Source organism: Alligator sinensis, unplaced genomic scaffold (genome assembly GCF_000455745.1).
Source record: "Alligator sinensis unplaced genomic scaffold, ASM45574v1 scaffold912_1, whole genome shotgun sequence".
Lineage (NCBI taxonomy): Eukaryota > Metazoa > Chordata > Crocodylia > Alligatoridae > Alligator > Alligator sinensis.
Genome location: NW_005843299.1, coordinates 118,208 through 135,185, shown reverse-complemented (window position 1 = coordinate 135,185; position 16,978 = coordinate 118,208). Strand labels below are relative to the sequence as shown.

General features: G+C 41.8%; 1 protein-coding gene across 7 annotated transcripts in view; it reads left to right on the top strand.

The window, feature by feature from the left end:
* The window catches only part of KLHL7 (kelch like family member 7), a 33,612-nt gene extending 17,937 nt beyond the window's left edge, over positions 1 to 15,675 (top strand). For 6 of the 7 annotated variants that reach the window (XM_006038262.2, XM_025194761.1, XM_025194762.1 and 3 more), the window contains 5 exons: positions 1,210 to 1,352; positions 4,388 to 4,628; positions 9,525 to 9,726; positions 10,024 to 10,121; positions 12,962 to 13,761. In XM_006038262.2, coding sequence (XP_006038324.1) covers positions 1,210 to 1,352; positions 4,388 to 4,628; positions 9,525 to 9,726; positions 10,024 to 10,121; positions 12,962 to 13,245 — 968 coding nt within the window. In that variant the 3' untranslated portion in view covers positions 13,246 to 13,761. Of the gene's footprint in view, positions 1 to 1,209; positions 1,353 to 4,387; positions 4,629 to 9,524; positions 9,727 to 10,023; positions 10,122 to 12,961; positions 13,762 to 15,075 lie in introns of those variants that run through there. The other variant, XR_003092263.1, reaches the window with a different exon arrangement.
* The last annotated feature ends 1,303 nt before the right edge of the window (positions 15,676 to 16,978 follow it).

The window sequence follows — 16,978 nt, the reverse complement described above, 5'->3', positions numbered from 1 at the left end:
AACTTACCTTCTACCATCTCCAGCTTTAATGCAGACTGACAGTTAGAGCTACAGATGTTATACTCTAAAAATGTTGAATTAAATGTCTCATCATTATGTGCATTTATTTAAAAGGAGAATGGGGACAAAATCGTCCTCTCTTCAAACATGGGTAACTAATGTGATTCTTAATTTCATCAGATGCCCAAGAAGAGTCTATATATTAATAAACTTTATTCATGGTTTTGGAAATAAAACTGAACTGTATTCCTGTGCTAGTTGAATGGCAGGAAATAATTTAGTTCAGCCTTGCTTTAAAAGCAACATTATTCTAATTTTTTTTCCTTCCCACCTTTCCTTTATATTGAAGGCTTTATCGCACGTGAGTGTTAAACTCTCAGTTAAACTAATTGGAATTTAGAACTTTCAGCACAGTGCAGAATTGGGCCCAGGGGGGCACTTTTATACGTACTCCAGGGGTGAATGGGCAGAGCTTTAATTTAGAGTGGCTCCAAGAGCCATTTAAATTAAAGGGCTGCAGCATCTCGTGTATCTGCATACCCACACTTCAAAGTGGCAGCAGGGACACTTGAACAAAAGCTCATTCAAGCTTTCGTTCGAGTATTTCTGCCGTCGTTTTGAAGCGTGAGGACACTGATATGGGAGAGGCTGCTGGAGTGCAGTAATTGCCGCATTCCAGCAGACTCAGTTAATCAAGTCTCTTCCAACATGCTGTAAATACAGCATGCCGGAGCAGCCTCCGCGCTCGTGTACAGGCAGCCAGGGTTTAGGAGACATATTAGAGCACGTCTAAGTTTTCTGCTTAGTTTATTTTCCTAGGATTTTCCAGTTTTTTGTCTTTTTCTGTGCGTGTTTCCTTCTACTTGGTTTAACCTGGCAACTTCTGGTTAAGTAGGCTAAGTCAAACTAAATACGTAGACCTTTAAATTGACATTTAGCACAAGGTCAACTTTAACTTTATTCTGACGTTGGACCTGTCTGAGATGATCTAAAGCTGGGTACCACTATTGTGTCCTATGATGGTTCTTTCGTAAATGGAGGAAAAACTCAGATTTTATTTTCATAAGTAAAAGTAGATTTAAGAAAGATGCCAGTTATTTGGAATGTGTCACTTTAATTTTTCTGAAAATTACAAGTCCCTGCTCTAGTAAATAAGCCCCTCTTTGTGTTCATGCCACATGGATTTGATAACTGTTGCTTTTCTTGTAGGTGGAATGCGATATCACCTTCTTTCTCCAGAGGACAGAGAAGAGCTAGTAGAGGGTACAAGACCACGAAGGAAAAAACATGATTATCGCATTGCTTTGTTTGGAGGCTCACAGCCACAGTCCTGCAGATACTTTAATCCAAAGGTAACCTCAGAATACATTTAAGATTCTTCATTTGCATTTGATGGTGGCATAAACTTAGCACTGATGGTACACTTGGCAATGTTCAGAAAGGTAAAGAGAAAAGTGTGCCCCATGCTGTAGGGCAGGGGTGGGCAAAATCTGGCCCGCAGGCCAAATCCAGCTTGCCAGGCCATTTTATCCGGCCCGTGGGGCCCCTAAAAAATTTAGAAAATGTTTATCTGCTCCTGGCTGCCTGTCAAAGATGTCAGGAGCCAGGAGCAGTAGGACCCAGGGGGAGCCGTCTGCAGGATGCAGCAGCCCAGCCCAGCCCGGCCACACCCCCAGCTATTTACCTGCTTTCCTGTCCCTGCACTGCTCCAGCACCACGTGGCTCCTGGCTACATCGCCAGACCGTGGGAGCATGGGGCCCATGACCTCAGGTGTGGGGGGGGTGTGATGCTCCCTCACCCCATCCCCCCCGCACCTATCCACCCCCCACAGACACACCTACACCCTCCCCCACACCCCACATACCCACAGCCCTTCACAAACCTATACCCCCCACACAATACACAAGAGTAAGACTTCATTTTATGCTATTATATACAATCACTTCTATGTACACTACACAAACACATGTAAACCAGGACAAAAATATTTTTTTGAAATCAAATTAATGAATGTTTTAGATGTTTGCTTTTTAGAATATAATTTGGTATTCTTCTGGTTCTGAGATGGCAAAACCCCTTGCTAAAAGGAGTAATTCTGGGGGCAAGGGGAGAGACATCTGGTGGCAAAGGTCAGGGGTTAGGGGGCAGGACTTCCAGTCACAAGGTGGCAACCAGGGGGCAGGGCACCTGTCAAAGGGGTGTGGCTACCCATGCATCCCTTGACAGGTTGCCAAAACTTCGTAAGTGGCCCTCTGCCCAAAAGAATTGCCCGCTCCTGCTGTAAGGGCTTACAGTTTAAAAAGTATAGTTAACTGATATTCTCAAAACCACCTATGTATATACAGTACTTAAGCTTGGTAGTACTAATGAAATGACTTATCTTTATTACTTGGTATAAAATTGATTTTAGTATACCTTTTTGTTCAAGAGGTGTTGAAAACTTGCATCCCTTGGCTGGAAAGACCTGTCAGGCAATATTAGCACCAAACAATTCAGTAGGGATACATGACAATCAACACACTTGCATGGAGGAACATGCTTTTCAGAAGAAGACTATCAAGGGACATTGTCAAGTTCAAAATGCATCTTGGTTCCTTTTTTTTAAATTGATTAGGCTTCAAGTTTGTGCTTCCCAGCCACAACTGAACTTGGATTAGTTGTACCTAGTCAAATTTGCTTCACCACCTCTAATACAAAAAAATTGAGAAACAAACAGAACTCAAGAGGAAGGAAGTTTTTTGTAGTGTAAATTTTCATACAAGAAAACCTCTAAATCTAGAATGATGCACAAGAATGCAGCTTTTTGGTACATCATCCTCATTTTGGAGTCTTTCACTCTGCAAAAAGACAATTATAGTTGATGTGTGCATGTTGCTTGTTTTGACCAGGATTATAAGTATGGATCTAAGGGAGAAAAAAGGTTGGTTCTGTAGTGAAAACCCTAGAAATAACCAAGTTTGGAGAGAATACTTGGGTTGATATTTCTGTCTTGGTTTGTATTTCTGTTACTGATAAAGCCAAACCACAGGAAGGAAGGAAGTAAATTCGGACTGTGCGCAAGGTATCCGCACTGTGGAAACTTCAGCTGCTTACAGAAATATTACCTCTCCTTGCCAAACCTAAACCAACCATGAGACCGGTGGAACATATCGCTATTCGCTACTTATGTTTTAAATATTAATTAGGGCTATATGGTATTTGCTATAAAAATATGGCATGGGGTATTGTAAGACTTTTTTCCTAAATTGTTGTATCAGACATGTGTTATACTTTTTCAGATGATATTACGTTGTTTGTATTGGGTGAACTTTGAGGATTAAGGCCCTACAGCTTTTAAGGTAGAGTGAAGGAATCCATGAGTGAAATATTGGGTCCATTTGAAATGAATACTAAATTCTTATTGATTTAAGCAAGATTAGGATTTTACTCCAGGTATCTTATTTCAGGAATACAAATAATCTCTCTTTCTCTGGGTCCAGAAAATAACCAACCTAGCTCTCCTAGTGCCTTAAGAGAGTTACATTATTCAAGTCTCCAGAGACTTGGTTTCCTTTTCATCGTTGGGTGCAATTCATGCTATTGGTGTAAATTATAAAACTCGGAATGATCACAGATGTAGTCATGGTAAAGCTGCACTATCAAATATGGAGTCAGCTTCTGAGTTTATCATTTCCAGAATTTGGCCAATGATAGTCTCCTCTTCCTGTTACCCTTGTACTTTGCTATACTTTTGTCAGCCAGTCGGAGCTTAGTTCCCTGCTATCATTTCTCGCAGCAGTGCTCTTAATTTTTATTAGTGGTACTCACTGTCAGTAGCTAAATATAATTTGTGGTGATAAATTCTATTTAAAAATTATTTTAGTTGTCATGGCAATAAAAGCTGTATAATACATATTTTCAATTTTATTATCAGTTTGATGACACTTAACTTTTTTCCCCTCCTTTGTTTTCATTTTTTACTTAGAATTCTTTTCTGTGAAATAAAAATGTTTCCCAGTATTAAATGTCTTTCTCCACTTCCATGAAAGAACAGTATGTTCTTGTATTGGTGGCTTGCATCGTTTTCAACATGTTGGCAGTAGTACAGGTTTTTGGTTTTTGGGAGTTTTTTTTGTTGAAAGGACAGTTTTCAGAGAAACTATTCTGAGCATGCAAAGGGAGTGGAAACTAGAAATCAATAATGTCATGGTTCATTGTGTGTGTGTGTGTGTGTGTGCGCGCGCGTGCGTGTGGTCTAAGAAATTTCAGGATGTATGAAGTACTGGTGTTTGTTTTGAAAAAAGAAACGTGTGTGGACTGTCTGAATCTCTGTGAAAAACTTTGTTTGAAAATACTACAGGTAGGTTTATATAATCTGTTAGACATTACCTGTTCTTTGTAATGCAGGATTATAGCTGGACAGACATCCGATGTCCCTTTGAAAAGCGCAGAGATGCAGCTTGTGTCTTCTGGGACAACGTAGTTTATATTCTGGGTGGTTCCCAGCTCTTCCCTATAAAGCGAATGGACTGCTACAATGTGGTGAAGGATAGCTGGTATTCCAAACTAGGACCTCCAACACCTCGAGATAGCCTTGCAGCCTGTGCTGCTGAGGGCAAAATTTATACATCTGGTGGTTCAGAAGTGGGTAAGACACAATCTTTAAAAAACAAACTGAGAATACATGTAAAGCTTCCTGATTTCTATGACTTACTGAAAAGAAACTACAGATGTTTCTGTAATGCTTGTCTGTAATGGTCCTTTGCTTGTGCCAAAACAGGACACATTCTTTCTGAGGCCCTGAGAATATTTTTTTTCTTTTTTATTGCATGTCTAAATGCATTTTCAGTGGAACTATTTTATTAACAATATCTGCACTATATTCAGCTCACAAAGAAAATACCAGAGTAAATTAGCTACAAGCAAATAAATTTGAGAGCTCCAATCCTGCTCTCAGTTTACTGGTGTAAATGCAGAGAACTCGTTAACCTTTTATTACTTATGAATGTGGACCAGGATCATCTTTATCAGCACTAATGCAACAGCAGGAAAGTTGTATGCACACCAGGGTTCAAGATATGAATTCCATTAATGGTCTGGCTATAATGGCCCTAACCATTAGGAAAAGACTGGTTTATATCCATTCTTGTTGGTAGTGAAACTTTCCTTAACTATTCTTATAAGGAAGGATCCCTGTTAAGGGAGTAGTTGTTTAAATAAGTTGCTTGCTAGTTCTACTTTCATTCTGTTTTCTTCATTTAATGAAGAGGCTTCCTTTTTCCTTCAGAAACAGTGCAAGAGCTAAAGGATTACTTTGTATTCTGCCAAAACATCTAATACCATGACAGTAGTATTGGTAGTAGGTTACTTAAGTTGCCCTGTTGCAAACTTAGTAGCAAGGCAAAACTAAAAGTGAGCAGAAGATAAACAATATCATCATCATCATCAGGGGCTAACACAGGCATAAAATACAGTAAAAGCTATGTTATCCGGCATTTTATTAGCCAGCATGCTCTATTAACTGGCATGCCAATCGATGCAGCAAGAGCGAAACTGGAAGTCCCCCTGTGGCACATCTGGTTTCACTGAGTCCCACTTCGCCGACTTTGGACCACAGCCCAAGACAAAGCAGCCTGCGTGAGGCCCCCCCTCCCCATCCCCTGCCACACTAATGCCAGGGAGTTAAAGCCTGGTGCACCAGACGTGGTGGGAGGGGCAGCGGCCTGAACAGGCAAAGACACTTCTCAGGTAACCGGCATATTTGATTAACCAGCACTCCCTATTCCTCATGGATGCCAGATAACACAGCATTTATTGTACTTTAATTGGTCTTCACATGGCTGTTAATAGTACGTAGCTGCCATCTAGTGTTGTAGATATGAAGTAACTGCTTTTCCCTCACTCTAAGATTTGAAAACTACTTTATTGAAATGCCTCTAAAAACTAGAGGTTACTTGGAAGTAAAGGTCTATCCTCTCTAAATGACAGCCCATAAAGTAGTATGTTTTCTGTTTTGTCTGTATAGTTTTTATATCCAACACCTAGTGTAGTTATTACATCTGTAATGCATACTACTCTTAAGTTTTGCCTTTTTCGATTACACTGCATAGTACCCCTTTTCACCTTATAAATTTTCAAGATGGAATAGCAAATGAAGATTCAATTAAAATGTTTGTATTAATTTTATGGAAGTATTTTAAAATCTGATAAATGCCATCCAGCTGTCCAACAGGACATTTCTATTCTAACTCTACCAAACTGCAAACGTTAGGAAAAATAAATAACATTTTGCCTGATTAAACTGTATTTTAATATAAACAGTTTTCCAATCTTCCCACAATTATCTAGCTGTAGAAGAGACTAAAATCTCAGATTTGCAAGACTTAATTTATTATGTGTTGTTGCAGTGACTGTCACTGTTTGTTTAATAAAAATATGTATACTGATTTAATTGAGGGAAGGTACAGTTCTTGCAGATCTATTATTTCAGTTTGGGTAATGCGATCTCTTCCTGTTCTCCCGTGTTGCCTTGGGAATACTATTTTAGCTTTACCTTGAAAATCTTAACTACTGCAAATAATAGAATTCTTTTTCCATATTTAGAAATAGGAAGCATTGCACTGGTAACATTCACTCATTTTAGAAGCTCTTCCATTAAAAAAACTGTAATGCAGTTCTTTCACAATCCCTATTGATAATTTGAACAACAACTAATACTAATGGTGTACTTGAACACCTGTAAGTTCCCTTCTGTGTGTGCAGTTCCTCTTTCTGATTGTTTAGTAGAGATGACAGGAAATTCTGAATAGAACTAAGCATGACCACTGGACTATCAAATTGAAAACTTGGGCCTAAAGGAATCTCATGAAGTTCAACAAGAACAAGTGCCAAGTCCTGCACTGAGGACGTAACAATCCCATGTACCAGTACAGGTTGGGGACTGACTGGCTGGGCAGCAGCTCTGCAGAAAAGGACCTGGGGGTTACAGTGGACAATAAGCTGAATATGAGCCAGCATTGTGCCCTAATTGCCAAGAATGCTAACAGCATACTGGGCTGCATTGGTAGGAGTGTTGCCAGCAAGTTAAAGGAAGTGGTTATTTCCTTCTATTCGGCACTGGTGAGGCCACATCTGGCATACTGCGTTCAGTTTTGGATCCCCCACTACAGAAAGGATGTGGACAAACTGGAGAGAGTTCAGCAGAGGGCAACAAAAATGGGGATGGGGCTGGGGGACATGACTTCTGAGGAAAGGAGGGAACTAGGCTTATTTAGTCTAGAGAAGAGGAGACTGAGAGGGGACTTAATAGCAGCCTTCAACTACCTGAATAGGGGTTCAAAAGAGGATGGAGCTAGATTTACTGGTGGTAGATGACAGCAAGGAACAGCGGTGTCAAGTTGCAGCAAGGGAAATTTAGGTTAGATATTAGGAAGAATTTTCTCACTAGGACAATAGTAAAACACTGGAACAGGTTACCCAGGGAGGTGGTGGAAGCTCCATCCTTGGATGTTTTCAAGACTTGGCTAGACAACACTTTGGCTGGGATGATCTAGTTGGGGGTGGTCCTGCCCTGAGCTGGGGGTTGGACTAGATGGGACCTCCTGAGATTCCTTCCAGCCCTAACTTTCTATGATTCTATCAGACCTAAAAATTCAGTCATCACCATGTAGGTTTTGAGGACTATTTGTGTAGCATTCTACGTCCTAAAGACAAGAGAGTGTGTGAGGAGAGAGACCTTACATTAAAGCAGATGATGACACCTTAGGCAATGAGGGGAAAAATGACCCTGACACAAGGGGTGAGCAATTATTTGGACCAGAGGGCCACTTAAGGAGTTTTGGTAAGCTGTCACAGGCTGAGTCAGCACACCGTCCCCGCTACAACAGCTCACAAAAACTCCTTAAGTGGCTCTGCCCTGCACTTGGCCAGGCGGATGGGATGAAGCCGTGGGTGGGTGGGGAGCAGCATCCAGGAGTGGGATGGGCAGCCAGGGCCAGGATCACAAGGCGGGGACAGCAAAGGGCCAGGGCCTGGGGCAGAGTCATGATCCACTGCCCATACATCCACGTGATGGGTGCCAGTTCTGTGGTCAGGGGCATGTGGAGAGCAGATGGTGGCTCTGCCCCAGGCCTCAGCCCCATGCTGTCATCACTCAGTGATCCCAGAGTCTACGTGGAAACCAGCTGGGACCCATGTGTGTAGGGCATGTGACTGGGTGGATAGGATGGGGCTGCAGGTTGGCAGGGAGTGGCGTCTGGGAGTAGGACAGGTGGGGCTGAGGCCAGGGCTGGAATTGGGATCTGGGCAGAGCCATTATCCATTCCCTGCACACTCCTGCCCACGGAACCAGCCCCTGTCACAGGGATGTTTGGGCAGTGGATCGTGGCTCTGCCCTGGGCCCCAGCCCCATCTCTGTCTGCCCAGCCTGGTCCTGGATGATGCTCCCAGCCCACCTTCCCATCTGCATGCCCTGCCCCCCCCCAGGTCCCGGGCCGGTCTCTATGGAGACCCTGCTCACCTGATACATCCAGTGCCTCTGGCACTGGGTGCGGGCAGACGGGCTGGAGCGCCCAAGCAGTGGGGTTAGGTCCAGTGGCAGCAGGTGATACTGGCAGTGGTAGCTGGAAGGAGCCGCCACTGCAGGTAGCTGCCACTGGGGGCTATTGGGAAGCGTGTCTCACTGCTGCACTGCCCCCTGTGCTTGGGCCGAGCAGGTCCAAGGGAGCTGCCACAGGCTGGACAGAATCCCATGTTGGGCTATATTTTGCCTGCCCCTGCTGTAGAAAAAGCCTTTTGTCCAGTGTCCTTCAGTTCAGGCATACACCTAAGTATGTCTTATTAAACTTCCTTTTACCTTCAATAGAAAGATTCCCATTGATATCAGCAGGAATTGGATTGGTTTCTTTTAGGAAAAGAAGTAAGAAAAAATGTGGAAATACCTTTTCCAACGCATGGGAAAAAGTAGAACATCAAATAGTGCTTAGCAGCTAAATGGTCAATAATAAAACAGTAATATGTTCCAACTTAATGTAGCCATATTATTTAAAAAAGAATGCATTGTAATAAATGGGATGGCATATCATATGGATTAATCAAGCCATATGTTGTAAGCCCATTCCTGTTTGTATGAATCTCTGCAAAAACAACTTACACACATTCATCTGTTTAATGTCTGTTTGGGATCATTTAATAACAGACAGAGACTATCATTTTATTGATAACTTCTGAACTTAATATTCCATGTCCCTGTTCAGTTCTTCCATGATCCCTTCTCAATGAAGTATCCAGATGATTCTCACCAATTTAAAAACACAAATATTAAACATTAAATGTATGTTGTACTTTGAAAGGTAGAAATTTAAGAGTCAGGAAATCAGTCAAAAGTAGAATCTTTCAAAATTTTCTGCAGTTACAAATTGTACTGGAGGGAGATAAAAAGCATCTTTGCTTTTAAGTGAGGATTGAAACATTCTTCAATACTACTGTTTGTTTGCTGATTTTCTTTTAAAATAGAACCATTAAAATAATAATTTTTTTTTTTAAGGAAATTCTGCTCTATATTTATTTGAATGTTATGATACAAGAACAGAAAGCTGGCACACAAAGCCTAGCATGCTGACTCAACGTTGCAGTCATGGCATGGTGGAAGCAAATGGTCTCATTTATGTATGTGGAGGAAGCTTGGGAAACAATGTTTCTGGAAGGGTCCTTAATTCCTGTGAAGTTTATGATCCAGCCACTGAAACGTAAGTACCAACTGTTGATACCTTTGGTTACCAGCTGTTCTACTGGTTTAGTTAACTTTTCAGATAGTTAAGAATGTAGGAAGATGAGAAGAATTGCATGTGGTAACGAATTGACTTGAGGAAGGGGCAGGAATACTAAATGGAAACATAGGATGCTTACGATTTGATTGAAAAGTTGGAAGCCTACTCCTCGAAATTTCACATTTTTTTCCAGTCCCAAGAAATGGAAAAGACATGTAATCTAATAAATGAGTAAGAATGTATAAATAACTTTCTCTTTCTATTTCTCTCTTACAGATGGACTGAACTATGCCCAATGATTGAAGCTAGGAAGAATCATGGGTTGGTGTTTGTGAAAGACAAAATATTTGCTGTGGGTGGACAAAATGGCTTAGGTATTTTGATTTTAATTAATTCTCCGGTTTATCTACAAAGTATTATTTCTGCTGACATTCTATACAATTGAACAGTTCTGAACAAAAAATGGAAGATAGCAATATGCAGTCTGTCAACCAAAGTAGGGAATTGTTCTATTTAATAGCATGAATATGTTTAAAAAAAAAAAAATTCAACTCCCCCTCCCCCCCCAACACCTGACTAATTAGGCCCTCTTGTGTCCTGCTTTGCTCAGGCTAACTGCTGCTGTCCTGGTCCTCTCTGATCTGTACAAAGGGCTACTCTCTCACCCCCTATTGCAGTTGCTCCTTACCCTTGCTGCCAGTTGCCATCAAGGGGTGCAGTGGCAGCTGCAATGTGGGAGTGAGTGGGGGGGAGGGGGGGGGGCCCCCCCCCCCCCCAGGCCGCCTCAGTCCACCAACATCCCAATTCACATGCACCCAGGGACTGAATGATCTTGGTTTGCAGGTCAAGTATGGCCCATGGGCTGTAGGTGGCTGACCTCTGCTTCATACGCTTCCAGTGTCAGAAATTTTGCAGGTGTCCTTCTTTCTCCCCCGCCCCACGCACACACTTTTTGGGTACCAGCTGACCTGCAATCCTGCTTTCCAAAACCTTTTACTATTGGAAGCCCTGTGAGAGAGAGAGCTAGTTTCAAGTCATCAGTCTTTCCGCTGTTGAACTCTTCATCCAATAAAAGGGTAACTTTATTCCTCTTCATGTTTGTTTTTTTGAAAGGTGCTGATTGTGTGCTTTGCTCTCTGAGAGGAGGAGAGACAGATGCTCTCACAGAATTAAGTCTAAAGGGGTATACTAATCAGTAACTAAAAAGAAAAGAACTACTGGACACCAATTTTAATTGCCCTGTTTGAAATGCATAATTTATTGTATATCCTTTGTTGAGAACACTTACCCTTTGTTTCCCTGTCTGGAATAATGCTTGTTCTCTTTACAGGACCTTGAATGTGAGTGTTAATTTTCTAGTGTTACTAAAATGCTTGGAAACTAAAACTGTTTATCATATTTACTCAAATATAAGAGGTTCCCCACCCCCACTTTTAACATGATGGGAGGAGTGGGGAAGCCCTTTGCCTTACAATTGAGCATGAGGCAGTGAGGGGCAGATGGCTGGAACCGGAGCCACAGCTGCAGCTGCCACCTGCCCTCTTCTCCCCCACCCCTCTCCCCCCTGCTGCCTCTGTATGCCCTGCCACTCCTCCCCTACAACCCCCAGTCTCCCCACTGTGCAGCTTCTCCCTCTGCCACATTCCTCCTTACCTTTCCTCTGTGTCAGCAGGCTCTCTCCCCACTGCAGCCTGGAGCTCAGAGCATGTGCTCCAGCCCAGCCCCGTAACAGCAATGCCAGCTCCGCACCACTGCTACAGGGAAGGCTCCATGCCCCAGGCTGCAGCAGGGATGGAGCTTGCTGACGTGGAGCAAAGGGGCAGTTAGAGGGAGACTTTTGGGCCGTGGGGGAGATGAAAGGAATGGGGGCTGGGGACCTGAGTCTTCAGGGAGCAGAAATGGTGTGGAGGGGGGAGAAGGAGGCATCAGAGCAGCCTCAGGTGCAGTGTGGGGCATGTGTGGGGAGGACAGGAAGCAGGGGGTAAGCTGCCTGCCTCTCACTGCCTGTCCCCTACCACCTGACCCCCCCCATTGCCTGCCCCATTACTGCCCCCCTTATCACCTTTTCCCTCTCACCACCGGCAGTAGTGGGGGGGATGGGACAAATTTAAGATGATTCCCCAATAATTAAATTCCATACATCAAAAATTATAATAAATTTATAAATTATATATTGTGTGTAGAATCTAATTATCAGGGGGGTGCATCTTGTATTCAGGTAAATATGACAATTTAATGGCAAATGTTTTGTTATTCATGCTGAAAATTTGAATATTTGTTTTCTGACCTGATCCTAATTCAATTGCAAACTATTTTTTAAAATAGTTACTAAAGATATGCCAACTTAAAAGATGTTGATAAAATATGTAGATCTATTTTATTGAATTAGTCAAAATTGTTGCAGAAGCTCTACTGGCAGGGAGTGTCATGACTTATTGGTTCAGCACCCATTTTCAAAATGTGTGCCATTTAGTATGCAAAAGCGCTATTTTGCAGTACATTCCTCTAGTTCAAGGATAATTGGCTTGATTTGGCTACTGTTTTTTCACTGCAGTCATTGCTGTGTAACTGGTTTAAAGAGAGAGACAAGCAGTGCCTACATCATATATCTTTAGTCATAAAGTATTTTTAAACTTTTAGGTGTCTAGTGATTTTAGAATTTAGAACTATAATTTAGAGTTATTGAAGAAATAATGATAGTAAGATGTTGGAGACTTAACTGCTTTTTGGACCTTTGGCTAAGAGGTATTATAAAATCAAATTATTTGTGATAGAAAAGTTAAAATGGATGAGTGAATGTAACTTTTTTACTTTTCAAAAGAAAAAAGAACTATTCCCAGTTCAGAAAGTTGTGGCCTTCTTTTAAGAAAGTGTTTTTTGTGTTTATACTACATATTATAGTCTGCTTATTCATACTTTTAAATACGACTTCGTTTTCCTTTTTAAAAAGACTTTACATACCTAGTTTCAGTATAGAGCATATCTTTAATGCAGAATTAAATAGCAGTTCATAATAAGGAACAGTTACATAGCTGAAACTCCAGCAACAGAAACATGATCTACACATGCACTCTTGGTGCACCTCTATAGAGAGAAGATAACTGATAGTAGAAAGCTCTTTAATCTCTCAAAGGCATTTGCTGTGAGATTTTTATGCAAGTGGTACTGTTCCTGGTGCTCTCTCTTAATTGTTGTTTGTTTGATTCGTTTAAAGGTGGCCTGGACAATGTGGAATATTATGATATTAAGATGAATGAATGGAAGATGGTGTCACCAATGCCATGGAAGGGTGTAACAGTGAAATGTGCTGCTGTGGGTTCTATAGTGTACGTCTTGGCTGGCTTCCAGGGCGTGGGTCGATTAGGGCACATCCTTGAGTATAACACCGAAACAGACAAATGGGTAGCCAACTCCAAAGTCCGTGCTTTCCCAGTGACAAGTTGTTTAATCTGTGTTGTTGACACTTGTGGAGCAAATGAAGAGACTTTAGAGACCTGAAGACCTTCATGAGATTTTGGGATATTCTTCACTTGGAAAAGATGGCCATCGGTGCTTTGCTTCTGCATTTTATTACATCTTGTTAAACTGAATAATCTGAAAAAAATTATACAGTCCTTGAATTTGTATATACCGTATGTATCAAATGTGGATTTACTCATGCCAGTTTTACAGTTTGTTTGAAAACATGGGATGTATTTCAAGAATCCACTAAACTAGCTGAGAGCAAATATGCTCTCTTGAAGAGACGTGTGGCCTTGTCAGAAATAAATCCAATTTACTTTAAAAAAAATTAGAGTATTGGAGGAAGAATGAAACTTTAGCTAAACTGTACATCTCAACTTGGATACAGAGGTCCTTCAGGTCACAAAGGTGAGTGAATATAGCTTGGATTCTGAGTGTATATGAGTCTGTTCATACAGTTTCATTTCTAATGCATATTGCACAACAGCCATGCTAGAGTATGATAAAGTCTGTTCAGAAAAAAAAGAAAAATAAAGAAAGAGAGACATGAAAGAGGATAAGGTATTATGGATTAGGATTGACATACCCAGTGGAAGTAGCATTCAGAGCGGAGCACCTGTGTATAATGGCTGCCTCTTTCCAATGAGATTTTATTTATATATAGAGATCTCTCGCTCGCGCTGTGTGTGTGTGTGTGTGTGTGTGTGTGTGTGTGTGTGTGTGTGTGTGTGTGTGTGGAGAGAGAGAGAGAGATATCTTTTACTTTCAATGTGTATTAACTTAAAAATCAGATGGGCCAACATGTGGGTTATAGAAACACTTGCTAATGACCAAATGCTCGGTTTAGCATTTTGGGGGTTTATACAGAAAGATTCCTGACACATCACAGAACTGAGAATCTTTATTTTTATTGCTTGATTATATTCACAGCATTAGTAATATTGCACTGTACTAGCAGGTTGGAAATTAGGGATTGGTTCCCAATCTGTCTTCCCAGGCAAGTGAATTATACACGTTATGGAGACCAGACTGTTAGTAAGAACTCAAGTGGGGGAAGGTAAATTTGCTGTATTGACTTTCTTCCAGTTAGGATTTCATTTTAAAAATGGTGTAAACATGAATTCTTCTAATTTTGTTGAAGAGGTATAGACGGTATAATTCAGGCTTGTTGGTTAACTTTTTTTTTTTTATTGATCTCAGTCAACACTGAGGGACCTCAGTCACCAAAAATACTTTTTCCCACTTGCTGTAAACAGCAGTGTGTTTTTTCTTATTACTTTAAGTTTGTGAAAGGTCTCTGTACCCCTCATTTTATCACCTCCTCTATAAAATGATAATTATTTAGGCCTCTTCTATTTGGGCTGCCAAGAAAACATTTTTTAAAATATATATATTTTGGTGTATGTTTGCTTGTACCTTTTCTGTGGATTCTGGATTTTTCTTTCTGGTAGGGAATGTCCAGAGGCTGCTCTTCTTAAGTTCTAAATGAAATTAGTAAAATTTGAGTTTCCAAATCTTGCTGACATTTTCTAGACTTTCTACTATTTTTTTTTTTTAAATCATAACAGCTTCATTCATGGAAAATTTGTGAGGCTGTTGGAATTTTCTTTCCCCCAGATGCTTATACAATAGAAATTGAAAGCAGTGCAATACTTTAGTAACTGCTCTGCCCTTTTAACTACTAAGTGAACCATGAAAAATTCCTTGTCATCAGTGTGTTGAACCCGTGTGTGCACTAAAGTATTGCACAGATTTGGATTATAGTCTACATTTCTAGGTTGTATAGACGGTTGATATATTTTTTTTAATACAGTTGGTGCTTTGTTTTTAAATAGCGAGGCACATTTTTCTAACTTTATTTTCAAGGAATTGAAGACATTTTTCTGAAAACTACTGAGAAATTTTAAAAGACAAAGAATGAAAGGAGTTGAGAGAATTTGACTGTCACGGAGCATGCATAGACTTCATTCATCCTCATTGGATGTATAGTTGGACCTGCTGCCCATGACTCAGTTTTTCCAGAAGATTCATCCATGCTTATTTGTGGGGTGGTTGTGGGAGGGAACCTCAATATTTTATATACCTTGAAAACTGATGCTCTTGTTCAAATGCATCTATTAGATGTTGCTATTGCTAATTTTCCTTACTTGGGATTTTCACACCCTGTATTCTGGGTTGTAGTCTAGAATGTGCTGCATCTGGTTCATTGTCTTAATTATTGGTATCCAGTATTTGGGCATTATTCACAATGCAAAACAATTCTTAGCTCATCCAGCGTCCCCAAAACTTGTGTGAAGATAAATCCTGCTACTGACAACCTTGTTCCGTCTCAGCAATGCTCTTTGGTAGTTTGACAGAAGTGGTGCAAATACCTCAGTGAGGCTTGTGGCTCAGTAAACTTTAATAAAAAAATTTTCCTGCAGATGTACCATTGTGTCAGCCAGTGCTCATCCTAAGCACGTGTGTGGTGCTTGCCGGGGCCCTACTCAGGTGTCCCACTGCAGTGCTGCAGCACTAGAAAACATGGTGAGAAAGGGGGTTGGGGATGTACACACACACCTGTTTCATCCCTGGGGCTGGTCAGCTACAAAGGGGTGCTTTCCAGGTGGAGGGAGGTGATCTGCCTGCAGTGAGAACAAGGGGCCCCTTCTTCCGGAGGCAGTGAAGATAACTTGAGAGATGTCCCAAGGCTCCCTTGTGTCCTGGGCAGTAGTAGTGCTGTGGTGGTGCCAGCGCTACTAAATGCATACATTTCTACCCCCCTCAAACTTAGCTGATGCACTGGTTGCCTCTCCTCCCCCCCAACTGTACTGGGAGAACTGGTCTTCTCATCCCTGCCCCTGTGGGAATGCTGCAGCCCAGGCCCCTAGCTCTACAGCGGTGGCAGGAATTCCCTCGCCCCTGCCCCTCCCCAGTGGCCAAGCACTCTAGCCCCATGCCAGAAAGCAGGAGTAGAGGTAGGGTTTCCCCTGCTACTGGGACAGGCCTGGGGACTCCCAGGCAGGATCCTAGCAGGGTGTCAAGGTTCTCTCTTCCTGTTGGAGTGGGGAGAGAGCAGGGCACTGTGGGATACTGGAGGACTAAGGACCGCCCCCCTCCCCCCCCCCAACTGATGGCTTGTGTAGCAATCTCTGGGTTTGAGCTGGGACTGGGAGGACCAGAGTTGCCAGGTCTTCAATGTAAAATAATTGTATTGGAAGTTCAAAATCATTGTACCTGCTGAAAAACTATCGTACCCTGGGAAAATGCAAATAAGGATGCAAACAAGTCTTGTTTACTTTATGTTGCTCACTAACTCCCCAGTGCCTGAGAGAGAACTGGGTCAGCCAAGTTGAAGCACTTATTTATTTTGAGGCGAGTGGCCCTAAGAAAGTGCTGCTGGCAAGCTCCAAAGTACAGCTTCCCAAGAACGACTTGCGTTTTGCATATATGACAACAAGTAGCTGCCTCAACAGTTATTGGGGGATAGGTTGTGTTAGTCTAAGACTTTTTGGGTAAATCTGGTATCTTTCATTAGATCAACTCAAACAGTAGTTTGCTAAGAAGGATTTTTCCAACTATTTGAGTTGGTCTAAAATACCAGATTTACCCGAAGAATCTTGTCTGTCAGCAATTATTGTACATTTTTAGCACTTGTACTGTTCTCGGTGGTACAGGGGTGACATTGTCGTGCAAAAACAATAACTGTCGTACAGCAGGCAGCCCTGAGAAGAGCACCCCCTTCCCCGAGGCGGCTGTTGTGGCGGATGAGGCAGGCGCGCGGGGTCCG